General features: G+C 39.9%; 1 protein-coding gene across 1 annotated transcript; it reads left to right on the top strand.

The window, feature by feature from the left end:
* The first annotated feature begins 99 nt into the window (after window positions 1-99).
* LOC127424619 (serine/threonine-protein kinase pim-2-like) lies at window positions 100-4,233 on the top strand. Its single transcript, XM_051669973.1, has 7 exons — window positions 100-343; window positions 593-693; window positions 794-844; window positions 1,838-2,058; window positions 2,351-2,520; window positions 2,606-2,782; window positions 2,955-4,233. Exons 1-7 carry the CDS (start codon window positions 280-282, stop codon window positions 3,101-3,103), a joined length of 933 nt encoding a protein of 310 aa, XP_051525933.1. The 5' UTR covers window positions 100-279; the 3' UTR covers window positions 3,104-4,233.
* The last annotated feature ends 12,771 nt before the right edge of the window (window positions 4,234-17,004 follow it).

The following is a 17,004-nucleotide window of genomic DNA, read 5'->3' as shown; positions in this document are numbered from 1 at the left end:
AACACTGCAAGCGTGTTGGCCGCTATTGGGTGGATTCGTAAGAGTGGGCGTGTTTACACGTGTAAACATAAAACATCAACAAACTTTGGGTTGATTCAGTCGTGTGCGGGTATTTGGACTGGAGAGGGAAACGTCGCGTTGACGCTCACTGAAACGGCGGATTTTGAGTCAACGGACAACGCCAATCAATAACAGACATGGACGTATTCTGAGGCATTTTACTGTGCCGGCTGAAATTATTATTTCGTTGTACATTCAGTTGTAATTCGTGTTTTGAAAATGTTGGACAAACGTATTGTTGACTTGCGATTGGATCATTTGGAAGACGTGAAGGCGAAAAATGGTAAGATCTTTCAGATTACTACCGAACAAAAACATCTTTTATACATATTTATTCGTGTGGATATGGCTGAAATGGTTTTAAAACGTATTCAAATGACATTTTATACAAATTCAAATCATATCAACACATTGAACAGCGTTTTCTGTCCAACATTAGAATACTCCAGATTCAGAATTTGAAATGCATTCTTGATTTTCTTCAGTCCGAGTCTATGGTTTACACGATTTTCGCATTATTTTTATTTTTTAGTTAAAGAGCCATTTGAAAAGCAGTACAAGTTTGGAGCGCTTCTGGGAAGTGGAGGTTTCGGCTCCGTTTTCGCCGGACAGCGCATTTCAGACGGACAACAGGTAATTAATTAATTAAAACTGTATAAAACTAAGACTGAAGCACAATGAAAACGCTTTTACTAAAAGGGGCGACACTGAATTATTTGCATTATCATTTTAGGTGGCCATTAAACAAATATCCTGTGACAGAGTTCAACAGTGGGCAAGACTGGTGAGTAATATTTGATTGACATACAGTTGTTCCGTTATTAACATCGTCTTCCAAGTAAGGAATTGTGATTAAAATACAATTAATTCGTTTTTACTTTGCTTTAAGATTCGTCTGGAGCATTACTGTATATATAGAAAACAGTAAAATCCTTGAAACAGGGACAACAGCGCCCTCTACCGATTGTTTTGGTTTTTACCGGAACTGCAACGTCGAATACAGAAAGTGACGTAGGTAGTGATGACGCGGATTTGTCAAAACAGCTCAAAGGGGAACTCAGTGTAGTTTCCCTAATGTGTCCAAAAAACTAGTTTGGTAGCAGTAGATCCAATAAAAACGATATATTTGGTTTCAAAAGTATTTTTAGACCGTAGGCACACACGAATGTACTTCCCCTTTTTTCTTTTAAGAACAAAAATCAAACAAATTGGGAAACCCCTTAAATTGCACCTGCAGTACCATATGTTTTATATATATATATAGGAATGATCAAATATATGAGGTCATCCTCAATTTGATTTAGTTTACTAGCCGTCTTCATTTACTTTCATGGAACACAAAAGGAGACGTTAAAGAGTTAATTCACCCAAAAATGAAAATGCTCTCATCATTTACTCACCCTGATGCCATCCCAGATGTGTATGACTTTCATATAGCAGAACACATTTGTAGAAAAATATCTCAGCTCAGTAGGTCCTTAAAATGCAAGTGGATGGTGATTGGACATTTGAAGCTCCAGCAATTACAGTCAGTATAAACGTCATCCAAACGACTCCAGCGGTTAAATTTATGTCTTCTAAAGGGACACGATCACTTTTGGTGCGAAATAGATCAATATTTAAGTACTTTTTAAATATAAAGCATTGCTTATGACGTAACCGCGTTAGCATGTTCACGTGAGAACTGACACATGTGCGGCAGTTCTGCTAAAGTGGAATAAAACTATACCCAGGATCTTGACTAAAAAATTCTAATTTCCTTATATTACCCTCACAGCCTGGTGAAGCAAACATGGTTCCCATGGAGATTGCTCTATTGCTGTCTCTGGGCGGTGGGTCGGGGGCAGTACCGGGTCACCGAGGCATCATCAGGATGCTGGACTGGTTTGAAGTTCCGGGTCAGGGGTACCTCATTGTATTTGAGAAGCCGCAACACTGCCAGGATCTATTCGACTTCATCACTGAACGTGGGGCCCTGGAGGAACCCATTGCACAGAGGTGAGAAAAAAGACCCTTATGACTGATCTTTGCAATTTTGAAATGGAAAAAATCAGGGCTCAAACGATCATGAAAAACCTCAAAATATCAGATAATTTCACATTTAACTAGAAAATGCATGGAATTTCTATAGCGAATATACATTTTTCTAATTGTGATCTACACGAGAGCAATAAAATATTTTAGAGCAGAGTAAAAATCAGTCAGGATTTGAATGGGTTTTCAAATCCAGTAATTGCAAACGACTGGAAAATGAAGTCAGATTCTAATTAGAATCTTGTTGTTTTTCTAGGTTCCTCAAACAGGTCGTCAAAGCCCTCCAGTTCTGCCACTCCAGGGGAATTGTGCACCGGGACATCAAGGATGAGAACATCCTGGTGGACACCCGCACTGGAGACATCAAAATCATTGACTTTGGATCTGGGGCTCTGTTAAAGGACTCCATTTACACTGACTTTGAAGGTAAGCTCTTTGGTAGTAATTGTATATGCACGAGTACATCAAGGGTGCGACTGTTTTTTTAACGGTCTGTGACCCCTTTTTCTAGGTACCAGAGTTTACAGTCCTCCAGAGTGGATCCTCAAACAGCGTTACAACGCCCGTCCACTCACTGTGTGGTCGCTGGGCGTACTTCTGTTTGACATGGTGTGTGGGGACATTCCTTTTGAGCGGGACGGGGACATTGTACAAGCCACTCCTAGTTTCACCAAACGCATCTCCAAAGGTGAGTTACCAAACATACAAAAGTCAACATGAAATCAGAATTGACCCTATTTGTTTCCTTAATACATATACAGTATAAAACTAGTGTATATATGCTGTTTTCTTTTTTGTTTTTTTTAATGTGCATGTTTTGACTGATATTTGGTACTAATATTTATTCTGTTTTGTTCCAGAATGCCAGTCTCTGATTTGCTGGTGCCTTACATACAGACCAGAGGATCGGCCAACATTAGAGCAGATCCTTCTTCATCCTTGGATGATGGAGAACTCAGAGGACATTGGAGATTTGCAAGCAGAAAGCAATATCACGCCAAGCCTTTGAATCCCAAAGGACTTTGACATACAGTACACTGTTTCTTGTTACACTGGACTTTTCAAACTCTAGTTACTGCCTGCTGGACTTCCTAATGTATTAGTTTTGTTTGGCTGCCATCAGAAGATTCCCTGGCATCGTTTTGTTTCATGTGGACTTGGGTTCCCAAAATCTAGCCCTGGATTGCTGCAGTTTCACTTTATGAATGAAAACTTCCCACGTCTACAGTCTTGGCAAAACAGTGGAAGTTTTCTTATTTATTGCTGATTATTTATTTTCTCAGCCACATACTAACTTATTTTTGTGCTCGGTGGTTCGCGAAGTTTCGGCAGCAGTAATCTGTGTTCTTTTGGTTTGTTTGTTTTGTTTTTTAAGTTCTAATTGACTAAAGAAATGATAATGGGTAGACTTACAGTCATGTATTAGACTGTGATGATACCTGGTTTTACAGGTTTTCGTAGTACAGTAATATTCTCTCCCTGTTCTAAGGGGCGACACAAAAAGACTTTGGATATTGTTTCCAGTCCTTTGATGGGAGCTCTGACCTAACAATAATTTAGGCTCACGTGGATGTGTTCTCTTTTATAAGACACACACTTTTTCTCAAAGAAAAGGAGCATTCCTGTTTACAATAAATGAATCTGTTCACTAGACAGAAAGCTGGCTTTTGGTTTCTGTCTGCATTGTTTGTGAAGTACTGGGCTGTAACTTAAGGAATGTTGCCAGAACACTTTGTACTTTGGAAATTCCCAAAGGTCAGAACTACTTACACATTATTTATGTTTACTAAAAAGGCCAAATGAACAACCTAATTGTTCGATTCTGTTAACGCAAAAGTGAATGATATACCACTGCCTTATTGAAAAAACTGTCATATTGCAACATTTATTTCATTTAAATGCCCTTTTGAAAGGTGGACCTTCAAGAATGCATCCTGTCCTCTTTTTATTTTGTTTTTAATTTTTTTCGTAGAAACACTGACATGTGTCCACCAGGGATTTGCTTTTGTGTAATTCGTTGGCTTTGGATCCAGATTGGCATGTTCAGACTTAATTGTTGTAGGAATGAAATTAAATTCACTACTGTACAAGAATTAGACTTTTCCCAATGTATGTAATGGGGGGGGGGGGGGGCATGTGTGTGAGCATTTGCTATCACAAACTTTTACCCTTTTTTCCCCGCTTTTTTGTTCTGAAAATCCTTGCTGTTTCGCTTGGGTTGGTACATTTTTGTTGTAAATACTTGTGTATTGAAATATGTGATGTGGCAGTTGTCACATGATGTTTAATTTAAAAGATTCTGTTAATAAAATATAGATGTGAAATAGCTATATTTAAAGAAACATCAGCTGTCTTGTCCTTTATATTCATTTTGCTTATGAGAAAAGAGACTATTTTGAATAGTGACCATACTTTATCGATAATACTTCTAGAAACGCTTGAGGGAAAGGTTGAACAGGCTGCTCTGGTTAAACCATTCCAGTCTGTCATTCCTGACAATATTATAAAAGAATATTTTTACCACGTCCACGTGCCTGTCATACTTTGTCCCTGCTTTACTGTAATGACTAGACTAGATCCAGATCATGTGTTTCATATCACATGAAACTATCACACACCTGGTACATGAGCTGAACATATTTACCAACAGACACCTGTAGATCAGATGTGTACAAGTGTCTTAGTTATTATCAGTTTGTCCTTTTACATTTAATCAATGCTACTCATAGACAATTTTAGACCCTATCTTACCTCTCAGCCCCCTAATATACTCATTATCTGATTTCTCTTCATGTTAGGTTATTTTAGGTTGCTTCTTATCATGCATTCAAAAACTTTAAAGTTCCTTACATTTTGTATTATTCTTCCCTCTAGTCACTGGGAGATCCTGATATTTGGTGACATTCATCTAGAGCTAGAGAATGTAGAAATGTTACTTAATGTTCTTAATAAATGATAAAGTGTTACAGAGAAAATCTTTTTTTTATTGGGGGTCCCTGGTTGGAATCGCTCCTTATGCCACATATTCTTTTTTGTATTACATTTTTTTTTATTGATTCTTACAATAAATAAAGAAAAGCAAAAACATATATACATAGAATCAACATTTACACCCCACAACCACCCCTCCCAATCCCCAACCCTGACCCCCAACAAACATCCCTGTGGTCACACGTGAGTATATATATGAAAAAAAAAAAGCAAACAAACAAACACACACACACACACACACACACACAAAATATATATATATATATATAAATCGTACACATTTAAAACTATACTTCCAAATGACACCTCCTCAAAAGCCACCACCCTCCCCATCTCCGTGCACCACTCCCAAAATGGGGGTACTCCAGCTGACCTCTAAACCCTCAAAATAATCTGCCTGGTGATCATCACACTGGTCAGAACCCAACTCTCTATGTGTCTATTCCCCACATTGATGACCGCCCCATCGCCCAAAACACAGAGTCTGGGGCAAAACGAAACCTGAGAGCCCAACACATCAAACACAAAACTATGAACCTTCAACCAGAATTCCTGGATCTCAACACACCACCAAAAAACATGATCCGTGACTCCATCCTCTGATTAGCATCGCCAGCAGGTGGGTGTGTCTTTAAGACCAAGCCTATACAATCTAGTGGGGATCCAATAAAATCGATGTAAAATCTTGAATTGCATAAGGCGCACCCTTGCATCTCTAGATGCAGACTTGACATTTTTTAGAATTCTAGCCCACACTTCTTCCTCCAGTACCAAGTTTAAATCTTTCTCCCATAATCTCTTGATAGAAATTAAAGCTCCGTCCCCCAGACTCTGAATTAGCAGGGATCACTGATGCCTCATGACCTTTCCCAAAAGCAATAATCACCATTCCCAGTGTATCTGCCGCTTTAGGGGGTGTATGCTTCTCCCCAAAATAGTACAGAGCAGGTGGCACAGCTGTAAATACCTATAAAACTGAGATCTGGGAATCCCAAAATGTTGAACCAAATTTTCAAAAGATCTCAACACTCCACTCTCATGTAGGTCACCGAACGTATTAATCTCCCTCATAATCCACTCTGACCAGCAGAAAGGGGACTTATTAAAACATAATTCTGGGTTCTGCCATATGCTCAAGGCAACATTTAAATAAATGTCTGAATTAAACACTCTGGACACTTTTGTCTATACCGATTGCAAATGCGAGATAAAGGGGCGTAACTTAACTTCTCCGATTAGTTTGATAGAAAGGCTTTGCAATGGCGAGATGGGGCAAGAGCTTCCTGTTCAATACAAAACCAGGGAGGGGCTCTCTCAGGTGGAAGCGACCAATGAGCCAAATATCTGAGACAGAATACATTATAATAAAACAAAATCTTGGGTAGGCCTAGCCCACCTTTGTCAATCGGCCTATGTAACTTATTGAAATGTAATCTGGGACGCTTACCATTCCAAATGAAGGACTTCACTATACTATCAAATTGCTTGAAACATCTACTAGGAGAGATTGTAGCAGGTAGTTAAATTTTGGAATACAATTCATTTTAATAACATTAACCTTCCCAATCATAGATAAATGTAATGAAGCCCACCTGCCCACATCGCTCTAAAACCTTTTTATTAAGGGGTCAAAATTAACTGACTAAATCACACAAATTTGCTGGGAATAAAATGCCCAAATATTTAATGCCCTGGTGGGGCCACTGGAAGGCGCCCAGCTTAAAAGCCATTACTGGGCAGTATGCTGTCAGAGCCAAAGCTTCGGATTTAGACCAATTGACTCTGTATCCCGAGAACTTAGACAAGGAATTAATAATTCTATGGAGGCAAGGCATAGATCTAATGGGGTTGGAGATGAATAATAAAATATCATCTGTGTAAAGAAAAAGCTTATGCGCCACACCTCCCGCCACCACCCCTGGAAAATCATCTTCCCTTCTTATCGCGGCTGCTAATGGTTCCAGGGCAAGACAGAACAATAATGGGGAAAGAGGATAACTCTGCCGGGTGCCCCTATCCAGAATAAAATAATCTGAAATTAATCCATTTGTTTGTACCACCGCTACTGGGTGTCTAAAAAGTAACTTAATCCATCTAATAAAAGTATTCCCGAACCCGTATATTTCTAAAATCTTAAAAAGATAATCCCATTCTACCATATCAGACGCCTTTTCGGCATCAAGTGGGATGGCCGCAACCAGAGTCTGATTATTCGCCACCGACCACATTTTGATGAAACGCCTAATGTTATCAGAAGAGCTGCGGCCCCGAATAAACCCCACCTGATCTGTATGTATAAGAGATGTCATAACTTAACTTTAAGTAAGATTTTTTTTTAACTCTACAGAATTTTTGACAATATTTTTACGTCTAGCTGGATCAGGGAAATTGGACGGTAACTCTTACACTCGCTTGGATCTTTGTCCTTTTTAATAATCAGACTGATCCGGGCTTGTGTCATGGTTGGTGGAAGCTTTCCATTCTTTAATGATTATGTATAAACTTCTAACAAAAGTGGAGCCAGTTCTGTAGCATAAGATCTAAAAAATTCAGCAGCAAAACCATCTGGCCCTGGAGCCTTGCCTGTAGACAAGGACTTAATTACCTCGCCAAGCTCCTCCAAGGTTATCTCAGAATCAAGAGAATGTTTTTGCTCATTCCTCAATTTAGGGAGTTCTAATGATTCCACAAAGTTTCTAATGTCTTCATCAGTAGACAAAGATGTGGAACTATAGAGATCAAGATAGAATTCTTTAAAAGCATTATTAATATCAATGGTAAATATTTCACCACCAGCAGATTTCACTGAGGAAATGGTAGAAAAAGACTCTCTCTATTTTATATATCTAGCCAGAAGTTTTCCTGCTTTGTCCCCTGACTCAAAGTATGACTGTCTTGCCCTAAATAGCCAAAACTCCACCTTCTGCGACAAAATAGTATTATATCTGTATTTCAATCGAGTCAATTCTCTGAGGCCATCAGACGACATTCAGCACTTCAGCTCTGCCACGACACTTTTAATATTCCCTTCCAACTCCACGAGTTCCCGTGCTTTGGATTTTTTGATGAATGAGGCATACTACAGGTGCATCTCAATAAATTAGAATGTCGTGGAAAAGTTCATTTATTTCAGTAATTCAACTCAAATTGTGAAACTCGTGTATTAAATAAATTCAGTGCACACAGACTGAAGTAGTTTAAGTCTTTGGTTCTTTTAATTGTGATGAGTTTGGCTCACATTTAACAAAAACCCACCAATTCACTATCTCAAAAAATTAGAATACATCATAAGACCAATAAAAAAAACATTTTTAGTGAATTGTTGGCCTTCTGGAAAGTATGTTCATTTACTGTATATGTACTCAATACTTGGTAGGGGCTCCTTTTGCTTTAATTACTGCCTCAATTCGGCGTGGCATGGAGGTGATCAGTTTGTGGCACTGCTGAGGTGGAATGGAAGCCCAGGTTTCTTTGACAGTGGCCTTCAGCTCATCTGCATTTTTTGGTCTCTTGTTTCTCATTTTCCTCTTGACAATACCCCAGAGATTCTCTATGGGGTTCAGGTCTGGTGAGTTTGCTGGCCAGTCAAGCACACCAACACCATGGTCATTTAACCAACTTTTGGTGCTTTTGGCAGTGTGGGCAGGTGCCAAATCCTGGCAGGTGAAATCAGCATCTTTAAAAAGCTGGTCAGCAGAAGGAAGCATGAAGTGCTCCAAAATTTCTTGGTAAACGGGTGCAGTGACTTTGGTTTTCAAAAAACACAATGGACCAACACCAGCAGATGACATTGCACCCCAAATCATCACAGACTGTGGAAACTTAACACTGGACTTCAAGCAACTTGGGCTATGAGCTTCTCCACCCTTCCTCCAGACTCTAGGACCTTGGTTTCCAAATGAAATACAAAACTTGCTCTCATCTGAAAAGAGGACTTTGGAACACTGGGCAACAGTCCAGTTCTTCTTCTCCTTAGCCCAGGTAAGACGCCTCTGACGTTGTCTGTGGTTCAGGAGTGGCTTAACAAGAGGAATACGACAACTGTAGTCAAATTCCTTGACATGTCTTTGTGTGGTGGCTCTTGATGCCTTGACCCCAGCCTCAGTCCATTCCTTGTGAAGTTCACCCAAATTCTTGAATCGATTTTGCTTGACAATCATAAGGCTGCGGTTCTCTCGGTTGGTTGTGCATCTTTTTCTTCCACACTTTTTCCTTCCACTCAACTTTCTGTTAACATGCTTGGATACAGCACTCGGTGAACAGCCAGCTTCTTTGGCAATGAATGTTTGTGGCTTACCCTCCTTGTGAAGGGTGTCAGTGATTGTCTTCTGGACAACTGTCAGATCAGCAGTCTTCCCCATGATTGTGTAGCCTAGTGAACCAAACTGAGAGACCATTTTGAAGGCTCAGGAAACCTTTGCAGGTGTTTTGAGCTGATTAGCTGAATGGCATGTCACCATATTCTAATTTTTTGAGATAGTGAATTGGTGGGTTTTTGTTAAATGTGAGCCAAAATCATCACAATTAAAAGAACCAAAGACTTAAACTACTTCAGTCTGTGTGCATTGAATTTATTTAATACACGAGTTTCACAATTTGAGTTGAATTACTGAAATAAATGAACTTTTCCACGACATTCTAATTTATTGAGATGCACCTGTATATGATCCAGCCCCTAAGAACTATCTTAAGTGCCTCCCAAGCCACGCCCACAGAGGATACTGAGGACCAGTTGGTCTCCAAATAAACATTGATTTCAGTCTTTAACATTTGTTGGAAATTAGGATTTTGCAAAAGTGACATCACTTATAAATATAGATCAGGTGGGGTTTATTTGAGGCCGTAGCTCTTCTGATAACATTCAACTACCTGCTACAGTCTCTCCCTGTAGATGTCCCCCTCTCTTATTTCAAGCAATTTGATAGCATAGCGAAATCCTTTATTTGGAATTGTAAGCGTCCCAGGTTAAATTTCAATAAGTTACATAGGCCGATTGACAATGGTGGGTTAGGCCTACCCAAGATTTTGTTTTATTATTATGCATTTGGTCTTAGACATTTGGCTCATTGGTCGCTTCCACCTGAGAAAGCCCCTCCCTGGTTTTGTATTGAAGAGGAAGTTCTTGCCCCTATCTCGCCACTGCAAAGCCTTTCGATCAAACTAGCCGGAGAGGTTAAGTTGCACCCCGTTATTTTGCATTTGCATTCGATATGGACAAAAGTGTCCAGAGTGTTTAATTCGGATATTTATTTAAACGTAGCCTTGAGCATATGGCTGAACCCTAAACTATGTATTAATAAGTCCCCTTTCTGTTGGTCAGATTGGATTGTGAGGGGGGTTAATGCACTCGGTGACCTTTATGAGGGTGGAGTATTGAGACCTTTTGAAAATTTGGTTCAACATTTTGGCATTCCCAGATCTCAGTTTTATAAGTATTTACAGCTTCACCACCTACTCTGCACTGTTTTTGGGAGTGGCACGAACCCCCCTAAAGTGGCAGATACTCTGGGAGTGGTGATTGCTGCTTTTGGTAAGGGTCATGAGGCATCAGTGTATTACTCCCTGCTAATTCAGAGTCTGGGGGATGGAACTTTGAATTCTCTCAAAAGATTATGGGAGAAAGATCTAAACTTGACATTGGGGAAGGGGGTGTGGGCTAGGATCCTAAAAACCATCAAGTTTGCATCTAGAGATGCAAGGGTGTGTCTGATGCAATTTAAGATTTTGCATTGATTTTATTGGACCCCCTCTAGATTGTATAGGCTTGGTCTTAAAGACACTCCCACCTGCTGGCAATGCCAATCAGAAGACGGGGACACAACCCATGATTTTTGGGGATGTGTTGGGATCCAGAAGTTTTGGTTGAGGATTCAGAGCTTTGGGTGTGATATAGTGGACACTCAGTTTTCCTTTTTCCCCAGACTGTGTATTTTGGGTGATGGGGCAGTCCTGAATATAGGTGATAAATATATAAAAAGCTGGGTCCTAACCAGCATTATGATTGGCAGACAGGTAATTCTCAGGGGATGGAAGTCAGCTGGTGCGTTCTCATTTCATCAGTGGTCTACCGAGATTGGCAGGGTGGCAGCATTTGAGGAGATGACGTGTAGAAGGCTAGGCAACATGGATTTGTACATCAGGAAAAGGGGCAGCTATTTAGCCTTTTTGGAAGGCTCTCGGGGAGGGGCAGTGGAGAGAGACTAGTGTTTTTTTTATGTTTCAAAATATTTTCTGCTGTTTTATTGTCTATATATGTGTCTTTGTCGGTTGGCTTTTGACCACTGGGGTGATCGTTTGTGTCGGGTGGGGGTGGGGGGGTTAATGTTTGGGGGGGGAAGTTGTGATTTCATGTGGTTTGATTCTGCATTTTCTGTCTATTTGATTTGCTGCATGGAATCAATAAAAATTGTTAATAACTTATCAATATAATGACTCCCCTGCTCTTACTTGAGCCAGCCCACCCCATATCTTCCCAAATTTTTCAGCTTCCTGTGGGGAAAGATGCGATTCTTGAAGAAACACTATATTATATTTCTTACGTTTAAGAAAAGAAATAACCTTCCTTCTTTTTATGGGGTGACCCAACCCATTCACATTCCACGTGAAGAGAGACAATCCATTCATATTAACATTTGACATTTTGACATATTAGAAAAAATAGATTGTGTGTCAAAAACAAAATTCTAAAGACCACATTCCAAAATTAGAGCAAAAAAACAAACCCTGAACTTCCCCGTAACAAAGGAAACAGTAAAAAGAAAATGTGCGCAATAACCCCACGCACGACAGCACCAACTGGCATCCATCTCTTTAAACTCAACAGTCCATGTACACCTACGAGAGCTCCGCGACACTTTTGCCATCGGATTTCTCAAGTCCGGTGTTTCTATACAAATTTTGTGAGACAGAATTGCACAACAGAAAATAATCTATAAAACAAACTCCAGCCAATATGAGGCATAAACACAAAGAATGTGCAGATTCATCCACATAACTGTCCCGAAGGTGTGTTTCTCCACAAAACAAGCTCCAGCCGTTAGGTGGAACCAGCAAAAAAAAAAAAAAAAAAAAAAAAAGGCCATTCAGTTTCCTCGGGCAGTCAAATTAATGTTCAGTGAGCCGGCCCATTCGGCTGTTACATGAGTGTAACACATGCCCTAATCACTCTAATGATTTGCAAGAACTATCCCACAAAACAAACTCCATCCAATAGGAGGCATAAGCACAAAGAACATGCAGATTCATCCACATACTGTCCCAAAGGAGTGTTATTCCACAAAACAAACTCCAGCCGCTAGGCAGAACCAGCACAAAAAGAAACAAAAAAGGCGCCCAGTTTCTTCGGACAGTCAAGTGAATGTTCAGTGAGTCAGGCTCACTCGGCTGCATTGAGAGCATCACACAATGACTTACTCATTTAATTGACTTTATGCAGGACATCGCTTGCTGTGGGCATGTAAATATTTTGCGGCTATCCTTAGTATCTATTCTCAATTTGGCCGGGAACATCAGTGCAAAAGCGACCTTCCATTGATGTAAGAGTTTCTTGCATTCCTTGAATCGATCGTGTTTCTCTCTTGTCAAATTCGCAAAGTCTGGGAACAAGAAAATGCTGTGGTTCTTCCAAGAAAGCCTTCCTTTATTCCTCCCCTCACGTAACATCTTTATCGGATGATCTCAGAAATTTGGACAGAATTGATCGGGGCCTGTCTCCCTCCATGGATCTCTGAGCCGGTACTCTGTGAGCTTGCTCGATTTCCAGCTTATGGCCTGTTATATCGAGCAGACTCTAGAAGAGCTCGTCTAGGAATTTCACCATATCTCAGCCTTCTTCGTTCTCAGGAATTCCAACAATCCGGACGTTGTTTCACCGGTTATGATTCTCAAGGTCTTCTAACTTTTCCCAAACACGCTCCAAGTCTATCTTGGTCACTAGCGGATTAGTATCTAATTCTCTCCGATGACTCCAGATAATCGATCCGTTTCTCCATGGCAGTGATCGATCGACGTATTACGGCAAGATCCTCCAAGTCAGCAACGACCTTCGCCGGCATAGCCAACATGCTCGAGAGTTGAATCTCTCCCACTGCACCGTCCCAACTGAGTCCCCGGTTTGCGGCCCTGTCAGGGGTATCAGCTTGAGCACGTAAGTGTCTTTTAACATCTCCAGAGCCTGAGGATTTTGAATTGTTTGACATGATGTCTTCATAGAACAGTTATGGAACAGGGTGTATCAAATCTCACCGGTTTATGACACAAAAAGCATTAAAAACTAGCAAAGTGCACAGAGCTTGCCATTCACATGTCCGATCCTCGCATGGCACCACACAACCCCCATATTCTCATATTCTTGCAGTCTCATTAGGAAAGTGACAATGATCTATATTTAGAGTATCTTAAAGGAATAGTTCACCCAAAAATGAAAATCCTCTTATCATTTAGTCACCCTCATGCCATCCCAGATGTGTATGACTTTCTTCAAAGATTTTTAGAATATCTCAGCTCTTTATCTGGCATTGAATGGACCTCCATTCAATGCCAGTGAATGGTGAGCAGACCTTTGTAGCTCCAAAAATCACATAAAGGAAACATTGATGTAATCCATAAGACTCCAGTGGTTTAATCCATATTTTCAGAAGTGATATAATAGGTGTGGGTGAGAAACAGATCAAAATTTAAGTCCTTTTTTACTCGAAATCTCCACTTTCACTTTTACATTTGAAAGTCATGTGTGGTGCTGTCATTTTCACTTTCAAATCTGAAAGTTAAAGTTAAAGTGGAGATTTAGAGTAAAAATTACTTAAATATTGTTCTGTTTCACACCCACACATTTTATATTGCTTCTGAAGATATGTATTTAAACACTAGAGTCATATGGATTACTTTTATTTTACCTTTATGTGATTTTTGTAGCCTCAAAGGTCTGATCACCATTCACTTACATTGTATAGACCCATAGAGCTGAGATATTCTTCTAAAAATCTTCATTTATGTTCTGCTGAAGAAGAAAAAAGTCATACACATCTGGGATGGCATGAGGGTGAGTAAATGATAAGAGAATTAAAATTTTTGGGTGAACTATCCCTTTAAGGAAACAGCAAACACCTGCAGAATCTATTGGGGTCTGTTGCCTCCTAGTGGCCATTGTGGAACAATGCAAATGTTGCTGAGTGACAATTTGAACAGAGGTGTGTAACATTATAAAAAGTCTTTATTCTTTTTAACAGGTCTATTAAAATTGTAATCGGGTGAAATTAAACAATATAAATACCACACACTCTTGTACTGGGGACTTAATGTCACCGAATTGTAGGAATGATCCATTTATACAGGTGTGAAGCCATCCGTGTTAAAACAGCTGACATTTTGCATAACAGTTGTGTGTGTTTCAGGTCAATTTCTCTTGATTTGTGAAACATTTTCAGCAGTTTGGGTGTGTGACACTAAAATACGGAAAAAATGGCATCGCGTATGGATTTCATACGGAATGCAATTTTTTCCCTTAAATAAATGATTCCTTATTTTACGGGACGTTTGGCAAATTTTGTTAATGAATTTTACTTGATACTACTGCTTTACCTTAAGAGCGACTCTCTCTCCACTCACTTCCATGAATTCCCTCAGTCGATGACGGTGGTGACAACAGATGTCAGGGGCATATAATGGTAGAATTAATGTAATAATACACCAATTACAACAAAGAATCGACAGTTTCACAAAACAACATCCAATACAGTTACACGGAAACTAACACAACAGTAGATTAAGGACTTCTGAAGCAGCAAAACAAGTGGGTATACCAGGGGTATACACATATATTGATCCTTAGAAGTCATTATACGTAAACAGCCTGGGGGAAAAAGTAAACATACACCACTGCCTGTGATGAATTAGCCTTCCAGATTCACCTGCAAATTGACATCAAGGCTAAACAGTTCAATAGTCTCCAATGATTCCTCGACTCTGACTGGCCCTATCAGATAGTTGCCAAGCATCCATCATTTTCCATGACCGTCCCGGGTTTTCGCCGTCTATCCTGGAAAATATCTATTCTGAATTCTGACTCCCTAGTACGGTTATGCTGTGTTCCATTCAACGTTTGCACTGTTACACTAAATTACACTATGCACACATATAAACAAACAAACAAAGAAAATATCTGAAAAAATATGAAAATACTCAAACAAAGAGAAAAGAAAGAAATCCACAAAGAACTGAATTTACAATTACCACCACAATTCTGTTTCTTTCCACATGGTCCTCAATGAGAGCTCTCCAGAAAAGCCAAATACCTGTCCCGTTTCTTATCATACACGTCTAATCTGCCAAGCTGCTTATATGACATTGTGGTGATGTGGCCGTGGGCGAGCAAAGTCTGTGGAGAGCAAGGCCTGGAGAAGGAGAAAGGTAAGGATTGACACCTGTGGGAAATTATCTCTAACAGCTGTTTTGTGTTTCAGTGAGAGCTGGAGGGGGATAAAAAGGGTGTCCAGGCTGCCGGAGGGGAGAGAAAGAGACGCACGCAGCCGAGTTCGTGTTGTTGGTGCATGTTGTGCTGAAAAGCCAATACTTTGTGTTACACTGAAAAGTGCTGTCAATAAAAGACTGCGTGGATTGTTTACCCTGCTTCTTCCTTAATAAAGAGAGCAAGATACCTGTCACAGACATCTTTTCAAATGCCGCCACCCTGCCCAATTCGGTGAACCATTCTTGAAATGAGGGAGTGCCAGTTGACTTCCATCCTTTAAGAATTATCTGTCTGCCAATCATTACACTAGTTTGGACCCAGCTTTTTGTATATTTGTCACCAACTTTAATGACCGCCCCATCACCCAATATACATAGTCTGGGGAAAAATTAAATTTGATTATCTAAAATCTCACATATAAAATTCTGGACTCTTAACCAGAATTCTTGAATCTTAGCGCAGAACCACAGAGCATGGGCTATGTCTCCCTCCTTCAACTGACATCGCCAGCAGGTAGGTGTGTCTTTTAAACCAAGCCTAAACAATCTAAAGGGAGTCCAACAGAAACTATGCAAAATCTTAAACTGAATAAGGCGTACCCTTGCATCCCTAGACATAATTTGTTTTTAAATTCTTTCCCACTTCCCATCCTCCAGTACTAGGTTCAAATCTCTTTCCCATAACCTCTTAAGAGCTGTTAAGGCCTGTCACCAAGACTCTGAATCAATGAGGGATGATAAACTGATGCTTCATGCCCCTTTCCATAGGCCTTGAGAACCATACAGCTTTAGGGGGCTGTGTACTACCCCAAAAAACAGTATAAATTAAATGCCGCAACTGTAAATACCTGAAAAATTGACACATAGCAATCACAAATTGCAGTGTTATATTTTCAAATGATCTCAAGGCTCTGTTTTCATAAAGGTCAACAAGTGTAGCAACACCCCTCTCCAACCATTCTTTCCAGCAAAAGTGGGACTTGTTAATACACAATTTGGGGTTCAGCCATATGCTTGAGGAAACATTTAGGTAAATATCAAAATTGAACATACAGGAAACCTTTGACCATACTAAACGTAAGTGTGAAATAATGGGATGCATTTTCACTTCTCTAGGCAATTTGATAGAAAGACTTTACAATGGTGAGATTGGGGCAAGGACTGCTTGTTCAATGTAGTACCAGGGAGGGGCTCTCTCAAGTGGAAGAGACCAATGGGCCAGGTGTCCTAAACCTCCTTTGTCAATTGTTCTATGTAACCGACTGAAATGCAACCGAGGTCGTTTACCATTCCAAACAAAAGACTTAGATATTCTATCAAATTGTTTAAAATAAGAAAGAGGAACTTCTAGAGGGAGAGACTGTAGTAGATAATTGAATTTTGGGATACAATTAATTTTTATAACATTGACCTTCCCTGCCATAGACAAATGTAGTGAAGCCCACCTATCAA

Source organism: Myxocyprinus asiaticus, chromosome 33 (genome assembly GCF_019703515.2).
Source record: "Myxocyprinus asiaticus isolate MX2 ecotype Aquarium Trade chromosome 33, UBuf_Myxa_2, whole genome shotgun sequence".
NCBI classification, from domain to species: domain Eukaryota; kingdom Metazoa; phylum Chordata; class Actinopteri; order Cypriniformes; family Catostomidae; genus Myxocyprinus; species Myxocyprinus asiaticus.
This window is presented reverse-complemented; position numbering and strand designations above follow the sequence as displayed.